Here is a 16303-nt window from a genome sequence, read left to right as displayed (position 1 = left end):
CAGTCTTCCTGCCTGAAGTCTTTCCCATTTCTTGTTCATCTTCTACTTAGTTCCTTATTACCTTATTTATTCCTGCATCCTCTTTTGTTTTTTTAAAGCCCTTCACACCCTGATCTTTTCCTACTTTTCTAGTCTTCTTACACCTTTCTATGCTTTACCTTATCTTATGATTCAGTGACATTGGCATCCTTGCTGCTCCACACACTCCATTTCTCTACCTAATATTTTTCCTGACTCTACCTTCTACAAGTTTGCCCCATTTAAAGTTGGTCCCACTAATTTAATCCATATCTGTCTTTTATGTACATAGTTGTTTACATGTTATCACCCATCCCATTAGAATGTGTGTCCTTTGAGGGCAAGGATTGTTTTAGCCTTTCTTGTGCCCTTAGCGGGCCTGGCATCATTTAATAAATACCTGAAAACTTGATCAAACTACACATTTCAAGCAAAAATATTTTGAGAGAGAAACAGATAAAAAGGAAATATGAGGTTGACTGACATAATTTTTATTATTTTGAAAAAAGATAAGGCGTGATGCAATTTCAATTAATATTGACACAGTCAATCACCTAAACATGCAACACAGTAGGTGCTTGTCACACAATACTCCTGTCTTCAGTGATAAATCATTATTTCACACTGTGGGACACAGGGTTTTGTTCTGACAGATACACATTTTAAGCCACAAAAATTTGTTCTACACTTTTATCACACAGTCCATGGACCTCATCCACAGCTAGTATATTCCTTTATGTATTGACCATACCATCCCTTTGCACCAATCATTCAGTCAAAGAAAGAAAATTAGCTCATATTGATCAGTTATCTATCTACTCTTGGACCTGCCTCAGTTACAGAAATTTAGACCACTTCCCCTGCTATAGCTAGAAGAAAAAAAATTGCTGTTCCCTCTGGACTAGTCCATCCCAGGAGGGAAAAGTTTTATAGATGTGAAGCTCACTGCAAAACCCCCAAAGGAAGTCTGCATGTAGCTCATTAAAGCTAGTAAACAACATAGACATATTTCAGGAAAAAATATATATATATAATATATATATATAATATATATATATATATATATATATGTATGTATGTATGCATGTATTTGGCAAGCACAGCTTTCCCCTTGTTTTTTGAGCTTCAAATATCTTTTCCACACTCTGGGCAAAGGATATCATCCCTTTCAGTGAGGAAGCCACGTCCAACTAAGGATAGAGAACACTTCTTACAGTTGAAGCAGTCATTGTGCCACTGACGTTCTTCAAAAGAGATGTACTTTGTTCCTCCAAGTCCTGGTGAAAGAAAAATTTACATCAGATAAAGGAGTTAAGGCATATCAAGCAACCTCTTGACTGAAGAGTGAAGTAGAATCCATTGCTAAAGAGGCTATAGAAGCTGGGACTAGGGTTTGCTTGGTTTTTCCTATTTGTCTCTTCCCCACAAAGATCTTTGAGGGGATTTACTGGTGACTAAAACAATCATCCCATTAGAAAAATAGTAGAATTAGAAAAGAGTATTAAGAGGTACATTAAATTAAATAATTTAGTCAACAAATAATTACTAATTGCTTGCTATGCACTAAGCACTGAAAATACAAATATAAATAGAAAGACAATATCCCTGCCCTCACAGAGCTTCCATTTCTAAAGAGGGAAGGCCACATTAAAAACACTGAAAAGGAGAGAGGCATGAAGACAAAGGTACTCTACAATGATACCACTAGTTCTGAAATTCAGTATGTCATCTGGAAAAAATACAGTCTGCTATAATTTACAAATGAACATACATTTTGTGATTATTAAAAAAATTCTAGGAAAATTTTGACTGGGGGCTGAAATTATAAAGTTCCCCTTTTTTTGGGGGGGGGATGTCCAAATAATATTTACAATAAGAAAAAACAGTACTGTTGAGTAATGTCTATGGTATGAGATCCTTGTTGCTGAGTAACAGGCAGTGAGATAACACAGTCGAGGGAGCACTGGTCCTTTAGTGAAGAAGGCTTATGTTCAAATCCTGCCTCAGATGCCAAGTTGCTGTGTGATCCTAAACAAGTTAGTTAACTGCTTCCTGCTTCAGTTTCCCTATTTGTTGTGCCATTCTCTAAGAGCACTGATGGCATCAAGAGGATGATGCCTATGATTTGGAAGTCATGGCAAGATATGGCAAGACAATTGTCAATAGCCTTTTCCTGTTTGTAAAATGGGAATAATACCTTCAAGGGTTGTTATTTGGATCAAATGAGGTTATGTAAAATACTTTGCATATCTGAAAATGAGATTAGATACACACACACATACACAGCATTGTGGTTGTTTAGTTGTTTTCAGCTTTATCCAACTCTTTGGGTCTCCATCTGAAGTTTTCTTGGCAAAGATACTGGAGTACTTTTCCATTTCTTCCTTTAGTTTATTTTATAGATGAGGAAAGTGAGGCAAAGAGGGTTAAGTGAATTGCCCAGGGTCACATAGCTAATAAGTATCCAAAGCCAGATTTTAAATCAAGAAGATGAATCTTACTAACATCAGGATCAGCACTCTATCCACTGCACCACCTAACTGGTATGTATGTATGTATGTGTGTGTGTGTGTGTGTGTGTGTGTGTGTGTGTGTATATATATATATATATATATATATATATATATATATATATATATATATATGTTTGTATGTATGTAGGTAAGCAGGTATCAACTGCTTAAGCTGAATTTTGATCACTATACCTCCAGTGTACTTCTGTTAGAGTATATTATTCTAATCCTACAATTCTTTCTTAATGGACTTTTAAAATAGATATCTTTTTTTGTATCCCCTTCATTTCATATGAACTAATGAAGAGTAGTCAAGAAAACAATATATAGACAATGACTGCAAGCAATATAAAAAGAAAGAACAATTACGCAAAAAACAAAAGTAAATGTTGCAAAATTATAAAATAAGCATGTCTTAATATGAGAGATATGAGAGGATTACCCCAATCTTCCTCTTTGAGGAGATGGGAGGTTCGTAGTTATCCCATATTGTATATGTTTTTAGAATTTTTTCAAAGTATTAATATATTTTCTTTTCATTTTGCTTTTTCCTTTTTTTAATCTTTAAAAATACTATTTGTTATATAAAATGGTTCATACCAGGATACTGGGGAAAATATGATAATCTAAAAAAGATGTCAATAAACATCAATTAAAAAATTAAATAAAATATTACCTTCATTTCCCATTACCAGTATTTTCATATATATGTATATGTGTGTATATATATATATATATATATATATATATATATATATATATATATATATATCCTTTAACCTCATGGATGACATCTCTCAAAAGGAACTAGATTGAGTTATAATGAATAACCAACAAAAACCCAATGATCAAAATATCGAGTAATTATATTAATTTTTGAATTTTAAGGTAAATGTATTCTAAAACAAGAACACAGGGAAAAATATTATTTTTGCAAATTTTCTTAAAAGTACCCCCTTCTTTCCTTGAAATTGGAGTTATCCTAGAAAATCAAATTAGCTTACCATAGGTAGGAATTATTTTGATGTCATTTAGACCATCCCATGAGTTATACAAAATCTAAACCAAGAGTTCAATTTGATGACAAAAGCATTAAATATTTACTTTGTGTAGTACATAGACTGAGCCACAGTGACTAGATGGATTAATAAGTGAAAAAGAAGCAAAGTTTGAATAATATGCAGTTCTTCCTGCCCTTGGGGAACTGAGAATAAAACAAACAAATGAATCTACTACAATATCATACCATAAATGCACTAGATAGGTGCAAAATAAAGTACTTTGTAAGGTTGGTTTCTCATTGGTAACTTTTCCTGTAAGACACCAGAGGAGAAGGGCAGATGAGCCTCAATTATTCCTTGTTCAGTTCCCACATTTTATATTTAAGGAAACCGAGACTCTAAAAAGTTAGAGGTGAGTTCCCAGAGGTCATATAGGTAGAGAGTTACTTTTGAACTTGAGGTCTCTGACTCCAAATTCATCCCACTTTTCAACACTCTACTAACCTGTAAAATTATGGAGAAACTTAATTTCTGCTATTATTTTATTTGCTATGCTCTACAAGTTGGAGTTACTTGGCAAACCCTGAGAAAAAAGAATACAGCTTCTATCTCAATTAAAAAAACCTACTACGTTTGTCTTAGTAAGCTCAATAGAAAGAATATAGCCAAGGAGCTGTGAGGCATAGAAGGAGTCTGTAATCATGTGTAAATTAAGCATCACCTTTTAGAAAAAGAAATGTGAGAATTCTAATCTTTCAAAAGAAATCATGCCCCTAAAATAGGATTTTTCTCAATCAAGATAAAATTCTTGATGTTTGTCAGAAATTCACTCTTCAGAAATCCCTTTCATGGGTCTCAGAAAATTAATTTGCCTCTTTTCATGGAATTTTCTATTATACTAGTTTCTGTCTAGAAAAGATTTTGTTCTTATTGTAAAGCAGGTTGCAAACTTTCAAATGCTGGATTATTTATTCCTACAATGTAATGACTATTAAGTTGTAGTGCATTAAATATTTTATTGCCAATTATCATGAAATTATTGTCTGATGAAGAAACAAATCCAAAAAAGCAGATGAATTTCAAATAAAAATAAATTCCATTATTCCTTTTTCTTTATAGTTTAATTCTAAAAGTTATCCTTACTTCCCTGGCCTCAGCTTCCTTATTTACCAAAGGAGTAGACCTCTAGGTCTCTTTTAGGACTAACATTTTATGCTTATAGGACAATACTAAGATATGCAGTCACTGATTTGCATTGTAACACAGGAAAATCAATCAATGAACACTTATATGTCTACTATGTACCAGGCACTGGGAATTTTTTTTTTATAAAAAGGCAAAAGACAACCCCTGCCCTCAAGGATCTATCTAAATATAAAATTGCAATCTAAAAAAAGACTTTGAAACTAATGATCTACACATGTAATGCTTTAAAAATTTGTCAAGCTCTTTACAGATACTCTTTTAAACTTCACAACAAGTCAGTGATATTTGATAATATAATTGTAGGAATTATATTTATTTTACAGATGATAAAGCTCAGAGAAATCGTTTGGTCACACAACCATTAGGTTTTAGAGACAAGACTGTAAACCTATATGGCACAATGGATAGAGTGCTGGGGCTGGAGTCCTGAGTTCAGATCCGAACTCAGACACTTAACTTACCAGCTGTGCGATCCTAGGTAAATAACTTAACCCATTTGCCTCAGTTTCCTCCTCCGTAAGAGGAGCTGGAAAAGGAAATGACAAACCACTCCAATATCTTTATGAAGAATGGTTCACAAATGAACAATTTTTCTAACTTTGATTACCAACTATGCCACACTGCCAACTTGATCTTTTGATGAGTTAATTCTAGTCCAGTTAACCAGTCAAGTATTTTTTTGAGCCACTAATGAGCCCTTGTTAGAGATATGGAATTTAAAAACACTAAACAAAACTTCATTATGTTTGTCCTCAATGAGCTCTGGATTTTTTTTTTCTTTTTTGGCCTGGTCCTGTGATCTGAGAAGTTTCCACCATTCTAATAGGTACCTACTTTACTAATCAGAGAGTTTCATTGGGCACTTAGAAGTGCAAGGATCTGCACAGGGTCACACAGTCAATTATATGTCTTTTTTGTTTTGTAAGACAATGGGGTTAAGTGACTTGCCCAAGGTTACATGGTTAAGTAAGTATTAAGTGTCTTGAGTCTGGATTTGAACCTAAGTCCTCCTGACTCCAGGGCTGGTGTTCTATCCATTGTGCCAACTAGCTGTTCCCTTAGCCAATTATATGTCAAATGATGGAAAACCTGAACCCAGATTTTTCTGACTCCAAAGTCAACTCTATATCCACTATTTCATGCCTTAAATTAAAAAAGTCAACTTGACCTTGAACAGGAGTCCCAATAAGACAAGGCTGCCAAGCCTGAAATCATCTGCTTTCTTTTATCTCATGTGCTTGTCATATGTTAATAAACAGTAGGGCAGGATATAATACAGCTTAGTAAACTCCCCAAAAGACCTAAAAGATTAGAAGTTACCAGACAAGTTGAATATTAATCTCTGGGACATGCTGGATTGGAGTTTTCCCTCAGAATATTAGCCTATAGTAAGGGTAGATTTTAAAAAATCTATGAACCTCGATGGGAAAAAAGTAGATCTTTATTTTCTCCTGTTACTAACTCAAAAATTTCTTTCAATTATGAATACACTGGCTACAAAGCATGCTAAGATTCTTGTTCCTCTACTCTATGATGAGCAAAGTTCAGGCAAAGAACCAAATCAAATTTATTTTATAAAAGGCTCAACATTCAAACTTGAAGCTTGAAGCTCTTGTAAAAACTGGTCTGTGTAAACATTCTCTGCTTAATTTAAAGCAAACACTTACCACTGATGGGGTTGGTACACCCAGCACATTTCTTGGCATATAAATTACAGAAACAGTTGAGGCAGTAGGCATCCTCATCCCGGGAAGTGAAGCGTTGTCCTGACAGCTGCTTCTTGCACTCTGTGCAAACAAAGCACTCCTTGTGCCAAGGCTGCTCCCTGTAAGTGACTCCTCCAGTAGTGATGGCCTAGTAAAAAACAAAACTAAGGTTTTTAATAGGATCACCTTAATGACAATCACCTGTGTGTTCACAAGAATGGCACATTTTCTCACCTGCCAATTTTTGGTGCTTTTCAGGATTCTATTAGAGTCAGGTAAGTTTTTGGAAATTTCCCTATTAGATTGTTTCACAAACCTCACTCTTCTTGTAGTCTCATTTCACATTTTTATTCAGTCCCTTTTGATTCTGGTTTCTTTAGTTTTTTTAAAATGGCGATTGAAATATTTGTCCCTAGGAAGAAATATGACAATCTGTAGTTTGAGGGTATAATCAATCTACATGCCTTTGGGGAGAACTTATCTATGTTAGGTGTAGGGTGAAAATAAGGGAGACTCAGGGTGGCTAGGTGACGCAGTGGATAAAGCACTGGCCCTGGAGTCAGGAGTACCTGGGTTCAAATCCGATCTCAGACACTTGATAATTACCTAGCTGTGTGGCCTTGGGCAAGCCACTTAACCCCATTTGCCTTGCAAAAAACCTTAAAAAAAAAAGAAAGAAAATAAGGGAGACTCCAGAACATTTTTGCTTATGGAACTTCTAGGTAGGCCAGAATCAGCTCTCATTAGAAAAAGAAGTTCATGAATGTGATGAAAACAGTGTAAGAGCTTTATAAAAGAGCTTTTTAACTTTGTTTAAATATTGTGGGTTTTTGGTTTTTCTTAGAAGAGGGATTGCTAGTCCCCTTAAAAGATTGTTATTTTTCAGTCACGTCTGACTCTGATCCTATTAAGGATTTTCTTGACAAAGACACTGCAGTGGTTTGCCATTTCCTTCCCCATTTCATTTTACAGATGAAGAAACTGAGGTAAGCAGGGTTGAGTGAATTCCTCAGGGCCACATAACTTGGAATTACATGAGATCAGTTTTGAACTCGGGGGGAAAAAAATGCTTCTTTACAACTCCAGGTCCAGCACTCTTATCCACTGTGCCACCAGGGATGTGGAAAATTTGCGACACTAATACATTGTTGGTGGAGCTGTGAACTAATCCAACCTTTCTGGAGAGCAATTTGGAATTATGCCCAAAGGGCAATAAAAATGTGCCTCCCCTTTGATTCAGTGATACCACTACTGGGTCTGTATTCTGAAGAGATCATGAAAAAAGGGTAAAAACATCACGTGTAAAAATATTCATAACAGCCCTGTTTGTGGTGGCAAAAAAAATGGAAATTGAGTGAATGTTGATCAATTGGCGAATAGCTGGACAAATTGTGGTATATGTATGTTATGGAACACTATTGTTCTATTAGAAACCAGAAGGGATGGGAATTCAGAGAAGCCTGGAAAGACTTGCATGAACTGATGCTGAGCAAAGTGAGCAGGACTAGAAGAACATTGTACACCATAACAACAATCAATTTTGCTCAATGTATAGCATGGAAACATCAGACTAATTGCCTTCTGTGGGTGGTAGGGGAGGGAAGCAAGGTTGGGGGGAAAATTGTAAAATTCAAAAAAATAAAAAATAAGAGGAAAAAAGGGGGGGGATTGTCAGGCAAAGCAGATTTAAAAGTGAAAATTACTGAAAATTTGTATACAGATTCTATACATACAAAAAGGGCAGGAAAGCCTTTTATTGAGAGCACTTTGGCTAAAGTTGATTGCCGGAGAAGAAAAGCATGGAGTAGGACTTAGCCAAAAATTAATAGAGATAAACTGAAAAATTGAAAGATTAATTTGTAGTTTCCCCTCAAACAAGAGAATTCCTTGAAAAACAGGAATAAAGAGCTCTTGAATGAAGAAACAAATTTTTTTTTTTTGATAAGGATAAAGGCAAGCAGTAATACTTTCAAATAAATTCTGCCTCTACATTTGACCAAGAGGAAGTTAGTAGTATCCAGAACATAAGACCTGGGTCTTTGCGAATAGTAAAACATAGAAGTCGGGCAGCTAAGTGGTGTAGTGGATAAAGCACAGGCTTTGGAGTCAGGAGTAACTGGGTTCAAATCCAGCCTCAGACACTTAGTAATTACCTAGCTGTGTGGCCTTGGGTAAGCCACTTAAGCCCATTTGCCTTGCAAAAAAAATCTAGAAGTCTAAGAATACAATCTATGAGTTTTTTCATTTCTTAGAAGAAACTATTCATCCATCCATCCATCCATCCATCCATCCATCCATCCATCCATCCATCTGTTTATCCGTCTATCCGTCTATCATCTATCATTTATCTATCTATCTATCTATCTGTCTATCTATCTATCTATCTATCTATCTATCTATCTATTCATCTATCTGCAGAAAATTAAGTTAGGAGAAGGATGCAATCTGTCACAGCTGAATATATCTTGGACCTGATTTCAGAAGGCCTCAAGTTAAAAGATAGACTTTTAGATTTGGAAGGCCCTTAGAGATCTCCTACCTTAAGTCTTTCATCCTTTTTATGAATGAAGAAATCAAAGTCCATTTCCCAAGATCACTTAAAGGGAGGAAATAAGTTGTAGAACCAGTTTTAGACTCTGAATTCAATGTTCCTTTCATTGGTTCTACTGCTATGTGACCAGGTCTCAATTTTTTCCTCTCAAAAGTGAGCAGCTTTGATTAGATAATAGCTAAGCAGTGCCCCAATTTCCAGATGAAGCTAGGTAGATAAGAGTCCTGGGCATGGAGTTAGGAAGACTCATCTTCCTGAGTTCAAATCTGACTCTAGACAGATGAGTTTCCTCATCTGTAAAATGAGAAGGAAATGACAAATCACTCCAGTATTTTTGCCAAGAAAACCCCAAATGGGATCATGAAGACCAGTTTCCAGATGAAACAAGGTAAAAGGACTTTTCTATAGTCACATAACTTTAAGACCTGTGGTAGAACTCAAACCCAAGTTTCTTGATTTAAAGTCTAGCATTCTTTTACTGAATCAGGACACTGTTACTACTGCTACTACTACTACTACTACTACTACTACTACTACTACTACTACTACTGCTGCTGCTGCTGCTACTGCTGCCTGCTGCAACTACTATTACCACTATTACTATTGCTACTGCTAAAACTACTACTACTATACAAATACTGCTACTACTAAACTACTACTATTACTTATTATTACTACTAATTACTACTACTACTACTATTACTACTATTACCACTACTAAACTATTACTATCATGACTACTACTGCAACTATTACTAATATTACAACTACTAAACTACTTCTACTATTACTACTATTACTACTACTACTACTTCTACTACTACTACTACCTACTACTGCTACTACTACTACTATTAATACTCACTACTACAACTATCACTAGTACTACCCTACTACTACTACTTTTACTATTACTACCATCACTATCACCTACATCACTACTACTACAACCTTGCATTACTTAGCATTCTAAGGTTTGCAAAACACTTTACATGTGTTAATTCAATTTGATTACATTATGATTCTGAGGACTCCTTCCAGCTCTTAAAAAAACAATGAAATTTGAACAAGAGAAGACTCTAATCAATACCAAAAGGGAATGAAACTGAAACTGGAGGCAGAAAATAAAAAGTCTCATCAAGAAGGCATAAACTCCTTTCCTTCACATTGAAGAAGAGTAGTGCATGAAAAAAAAATCACATACATAGCAGATAGCAAAGGGGACTAATGGGAAAAATAAAGGCCAAAATTAAGATTTATTTATATATGTTAAAAATATTTGGGGGTGGCTAGGTGGCGCGGTGGATAGAGCACTGACCCTGGAGTTAGGAGTGCCTGAGTTCAAATCCAGCCTTAGACATGCAATAATTATCTGTGTGGCCTTGGGCAAGTCACTTAACCCCATTTGCCTTGCAAAAAAATATTTGAAGGTTTTCCTCCAAGGAAATAGAGGTATATTACAGTATAGTAGAGGTAGAGATAAAACCTTTTTTAACTTCATGATATATGCCAGAGTTCTAGAGAACTTTAAATGAGGGTGGATCTAATTAATTAGCAATATTGTGGAATGGAAAGAAAGTCAGGGTGTGCTATTCATGCTATATGGGGTTAAAGGCCAAAAATCACAAAAATAAGTTCAGAATACCAAGAAGAATGCCAGAGCAATCTGAATAAAAGATACCTTCTTGCATTGAACGCACTGCATGGCAAATTGCTTCTCATAGCAGGGCACACAGAAGTTCTGATCATCCTTTGGAATGAAGCTCTTGGTTCCAATTGGTTGCTGGCATCGATGACAGATGAAGCAAGTCTCATGCCAGCTGTTGCCCCGGTATTCCATCTTGCGGGTACCTGCCACCAGAAACAAGGACAAAATTATTATTTTTTTACATAAAATGATGCACAGCCTGGAATATTGAGTTTTTAAGGTGAAAGATTCACTGATGCAAGTATCACATCAACAGTACATATGTGCCCCAACAACATAGCTTGAGCTGTCAATAAATGTATCTGTGCTACTTTCTGAGGAGTCCAGGATTCTATGAGCATATGGCTATATTATCTCATAGGTTTCAAACACCAGGCCACAGTCTGTGTTACTGCCTGTAAAACTCCAGAGTACAGGACAACCAGATTTGAATGTAATAGGAAATATTTAACAAAAATACAAAAATGCATATTAATATGTGGATTTTAAAACCTAAGTCAGTATACCACTGCAGGGTTCCTTTTGAACACTTAAGTGGTCTGTTTCTATTTGAATTTGGTATTACTACTCTATAAATTAGGTATTTAAACCAAGTTGTGATATCTGTTCATAGTTTAAACTGTGATGTGTCAGATACTCCAAAACAGAAGATCTTAATAATTGGTGTCTTCTGTAGTTTTAAAAATTTCACTTGATGCATCTCATAAGATTACTAAGAAAGAGCCTGTAAAAAATAGCTAAAAATTTTACTTCTTAAAAAAAAGGGCCAGGGGTAGGGGGTTTACAGAGTTGAGGGGCTATGGCTATGAATGTTGCATGTGATTCCAGATACAACTGATGTGTTGGTTAGTTTTTCTGAATTTTTTTTTTTATCTTTGATGTAAGGGATTCTGTATTCAATAGGGAAACAAGGTATGAGTTTGTAGAGCAATGTGATGCTATAAAAAGATATCAATAAAATATAAGATTAAAAAAAGATAGGTATCATTGTAAAAGAGAAAGAGGATCCTGACCCCCACTTAATACCTGTGTCACCTCGGGCAAATCACTTAGCTTCTCTCAGATTCTGTTTTTGGTAGAGTACAGCCCCAAGCTCCTTGAAGGCAAGGACTGGCTCAATTTTGTTTTTCTGTCCCAGCCACCTAGCTCAGTTCCTTGGGCAAAGTGAAATGAATGGGAGAGGAAGACAGAGAGAGAGAGAGAGAGAGAGAGAGAGAGAGAGAGAGAGAGAGAGAGAGAGAGAGAGAGAGAGAGAGAGAAATATTTATGGAAGGAGAGGCAGAGATAGAGAACAAATATTTGTGAGACTGACCAAGTCAGAGTACCAAGTTTGGTTAGAATAAAGGCATATAAAGGGACACAATGCTAGATAAAACTAGAAAGGTAGGGTCAGATTGTAGAGAGCCTAATTGCCAAACTGAGGAAAGCTTTGAGCAAAGGAGTGCCAAGTTCAGAACTGTGCCCTAGGATATGATTTTGATAGCTGTATGAAGAATGGATTGGAAAAGTCAAAGGAAAAGACACTTTTGTCTTCTGTGCTCCAACTTGTCATTATCATTCTTAAAATAAAGACCAAAAATTGAACACCATACTACCATACTAACATTAAAAGATGTGATGTGATCAAAATAGAATGTGATGATACTATTACTTCAATAATTGTTGATACTATACTTTTGTTAATATGGATCAAGAGCCCTTTTAATTTTGGATTTGCCACATCACACTGATGAATTATTTGAGCTCGAAATCCACTAAAATTCATCATACTCATGTATTATTTTTTAACCCAAGTCAAGGATTGTATACTTATCTCTATTAAATGGTGTTTTATCAGATTCCAAATAATGATTCCAATCAGCCAAGGTTTTTTTTTAACTAATTCTTTCACCCAACCTATAAGCTATCCTTTCCAGCTCCATGTGACTCACAAATAGGCCACATATAATATATATATATTATATATGTAATATGTAGAATATATATATATATATATATATATATATATATATATATATATATATACCTTTTATCCAAATTACAGACAATATGTTGAACAAAACAGTGCCAAGAAGACATCTATTGGGGGCATTCCACTAGACACTTCCTCTCCAGGCTGACAAAAATCCATTAATAAATATTTTTATACAGTTTTTCAATCACCTCTGAATCTACCTATGTACACAATCTTCCCATTGCTTTCTACCTTTGTTTACCAGAAATATTATGAGGGATTTTGTCAAATGTTATGTTGAAATACCAGTATATTATATCTTGGGCATTCTCCTAAGTCTAGTTAAGCCTGCCAAAAAAGAAAAATGAAGTTATTTTGGAATGGAACATTATTGATAAAATTTATTCTTGCTTTCTAATTTTAACAAATCTTTTTTTTATTTTGTTTTGTTTGTTATTTGGCGGTCTCTCAATCTCACTCAGTCTAGAATTTCAGTCATCATCCTTGGACCTTACCCTACTGCTGATCTGTATGAAAATTTTGACCTGCTCCATTTCCATTGTAGGCCTGATTGCCTGCCCTTTGCCAGCTTAGTGGCTCCTTGCCTCAACTTTCCCTAACAGGGCACACACATTTTTAATAATATATTCTAGAATTCTGCCAGAAAATAAAGTCAAGCACATTATGGCATCATCTGAAGGATCCACTTTTCCTCCCTTTTAGAAAAACCAGAATAATGTTTGTCTATCTCCAGGCCTTTTACATTTTCTCATTCTCCCTGATCTCTAAAGTCACAATGGCTCCTAGTGACGTCTCTAAGGTTTTTCAGTAATTTAATGCAAATCCTTTGGACAAGGTCATAGGATCAAAGATATAGGAAAGGATCTTAGAGTTCATCTGGTCCAATTTCTTCATTTTACAAATGATGAAACTGAGACTCAGAGATTAAGTGATTTGCTTACAATCACAGTATCAGAAATGAGATCTGAACCTAGGTCTTGCTGACTCCTAGTCTAACATTCTATCCTCTACACCAGGGTTGGGGAATGTCCAACCCACAAAGTCATTTGGTTTGGTGATACCATAGTAACTACTAGCAGGACTCAAAATCCAATACATCTAGGAACTTTTGGGGTGACCAAATAGAGCAGACTAATTTTAAAATTGATAGTTTTGTATGACCAGTGAATAATATAAATATCCAAATGATCCTTGAAAGAAAAACAGTTCTATATCATTGTACTTTCAAGTTAAGGTTAGGACCCATCTTGTTTCATGTTTCTCTTAACATGTTTTGTCTATCCTTCTGAGGTTGAAGATTATCTCCATGGTAGAGAGTACAATAGGAGGTGAGTAGTTCTACAGTCTCTCCTGTATCATATTGTGTTTTGGGTATGTGTGTTTGTGTATGTGTGGGTGTATCCCTATTACTGTGCTATCTACACTTTCTTATTTTTCTCTCTTGCCTCAATTTACAGATAGGAAATTTGATGTTGAAGGAACTGAACTCGTTGCCGAGGGAAGTGGAAATTTTTACTAGCAGAGCTAGTCCCACTCTGGCCTCACATGCTGAAAATGACTTGCCTAATATTTAGTGATAGAACTGAGATTATAATCCTGACCTCCTGACTCCCAATACAAATTTTCCTAATGCCATCATCATCATCATTATTATTGTTATAATCCAAATAATGAGTTTTGTTTTGTTTCTCTTTGTTTCCATGAAAGTCTTAGCATGGAAATCCAAGTCAGATCAGCAACTATTCCCATAGTTCTAAAAAATTCTCTATAAAGAAAATGCATTTGAATTCCAAAAGAATTGATGGAAGCAGATTTTATGTTGTACATATTTATTTACCCTATATAATAAATACTGACTTTGCAGCTGATTCTCATTTATCATAAAGATGAGAACATTAGCAATCCTGCCCACATTCCAAATGAACATTTTTCCTGTTTTATATATTCTAACTGATCACCAAAGGATTTCAAGGATCCTGAAATCATATTCTAGAACAATTGACTAGGAGTCAGAGGACTGTGACCCAGTCCTGATTCTAATCATAACCTACTATGTCACTTAAACATTTTGGCCCTCAGTTTCCTCTTTTGTAAAAATTTGGTCAAAAAGCATGTTAATTTGTAAAATGAAGGAGTTAGAAAACAATAACCATTTAGGCCCATCCAGTTCTTGAATTCTATGATTTAAATATTCAGATGCCTTCTGGGCTGGACCATCTTATGTATGAACCATTTCCCCCAATAAGAATTAGAGAAGAGGTATGGTCTAATAGAAAGGACCCCCTGCTTGTACTCAGGAGGCTGGGCTTGCAACCCAATCCTGACTAATTCTGAGACTTTAGTTAGGTTCTAAGGAAAGCATTTTGTAAGCCTTCTAAGCACAATCTTGAGGGTGATTAGTAATAACTTCAGGCAAGAAATAACTTTTCTTTCTATCTTATGGTGTGTACAATATACTGTCAGCACTAAACAAATAACTCTCCCTTAAACCCTTTTCCTTTGAGATTTTAACCACTCTAATAGCCTCAGCTATCACCTCCATAGATACAGACAACTCCCAAAATTGTATTTTTCAACCTTCATTTTTTTCTGTCTTCCAGTTTGACATTTTAACTTGTTTCTTGTGCATCCTCATTTAGATTTCTTGCCATCTTGTCAAACTCAACAGATCTGAAAACAGAACTATTTTTTCTCCCTTGCTTCTCTGGATTTTCTATTTCTCTTAGGAGTATAAGCATTCACCTAGTCATCTAGGTTTATATATATCTTCAAATTATTCTCCGTTTTTCCATCTTCTCTAACCACACCTAGCAAATTTAGAAATAATTACTTTATTTTTTTCTCAGTTTTGTATTCCTACTTCCATTAACTCAACCCAGGCCCTCACAATTCTCATTTTTACATGGCTGTGATAATTTCCAAATGCTTTCAGCATCTTAACCTCTCTCATTTATTATATACACCACACCTGATTAATTTTTTGTAGAAGTCATCTTTGTCTTTCAGTTATACCTTCAGTGGCTTTCTACTACCTACAAAATAAAACATAATTTTCCCAGCATAGTCTGCTGTAATCTGGCCTCAGTTTACCCCTTTTACTTTAAATTCTAAATACATGTAAAGGCAAATTTAATATTAATTTGAAAATTTTGAATTGTAAATGTTCTCCCTTTCCCCTTACTTTCCATTACCCTAAGATGGTAAGTAATTTGATATAGGTTTTATATATGTGTGTATATATATATGTATATATGTGTAATATATAAACACACACACACATATATATGCAATAATGTAAATCACATTTCTAAATTAGTCTTGTAGTGAAAGAAAAAACAGACCAAAAGAAAAATAAACAAAGTGAAAAATAGTATGCTTCATTATGTTTTCAGACTCCATCATTTTTTTCTCTGAACGTGACTAACAATTTTCCTTTTGAGTCTTTTGGATTTATCCTGGATCATGGTATTATTGGGAATAATTAGATCATTTATAATTGATCATCATGTACAGTATTACTATTACTATGTACAATGTTTTCCTAATCTACTTCACTTTCTTGCCTTAAATTTTTTTTTAGTTTTTTTTCAAGGCAAATGGGGTTAAGTGGCTTGCCCAAGGCTAC

The 16303-nt window shown here is 35.0% G+C and overlaps 1 protein-coding gene across 4 annotated transcripts in view; it reads right to left on the bottom strand.

The window, feature by feature from the left end:
- Nucleotides 1-493: 493 nt before the first annotated feature.
- Nucleotides 494-16303, bottom strand: part of FHL2 (four and a half LIM domains 2) — a 97869-nt gene continuing 82059 nt past the window's right edge. For all 4 annotated transcript variants that reach the window (XM_074192187.1, XM_074192186.1, XM_074192189.1 and 1 more), the window contains 3 exons: nucleotides 10677-10846; nucleotides 6406-6592; nucleotides 494-1295 (listed from right to left, as the gene is read on the bottom strand). In XM_074192187.1, coding sequence (XP_074048288.1) covers nucleotides 1144-1295; nucleotides 6406-6592; nucleotides 10677-10846 — 509 coding nt within the window. In that variant the 3' untranslated portion in view covers nucleotides 494-1143. The remainder of the gene's footprint in view (nucleotides 1296-6405; nucleotides 6593-10676; nucleotides 10847-16303) is intronic.

Source organism: Macrotis lagotis, chromosome 6, assembly GCF_037893015.1.
Source record: "Macrotis lagotis isolate mMagLag1 chromosome 6, bilby.v1.9.chrom.fasta, whole genome shotgun sequence".
NCBI classification, from domain to species: Eukaryota; Metazoa; Chordata; class Mammalia; order Peramelemorphia; family Peramelidae; genus Macrotis; species Macrotis lagotis.
This window is presented reverse-complemented; position numbering and strand designations above follow the sequence as displayed.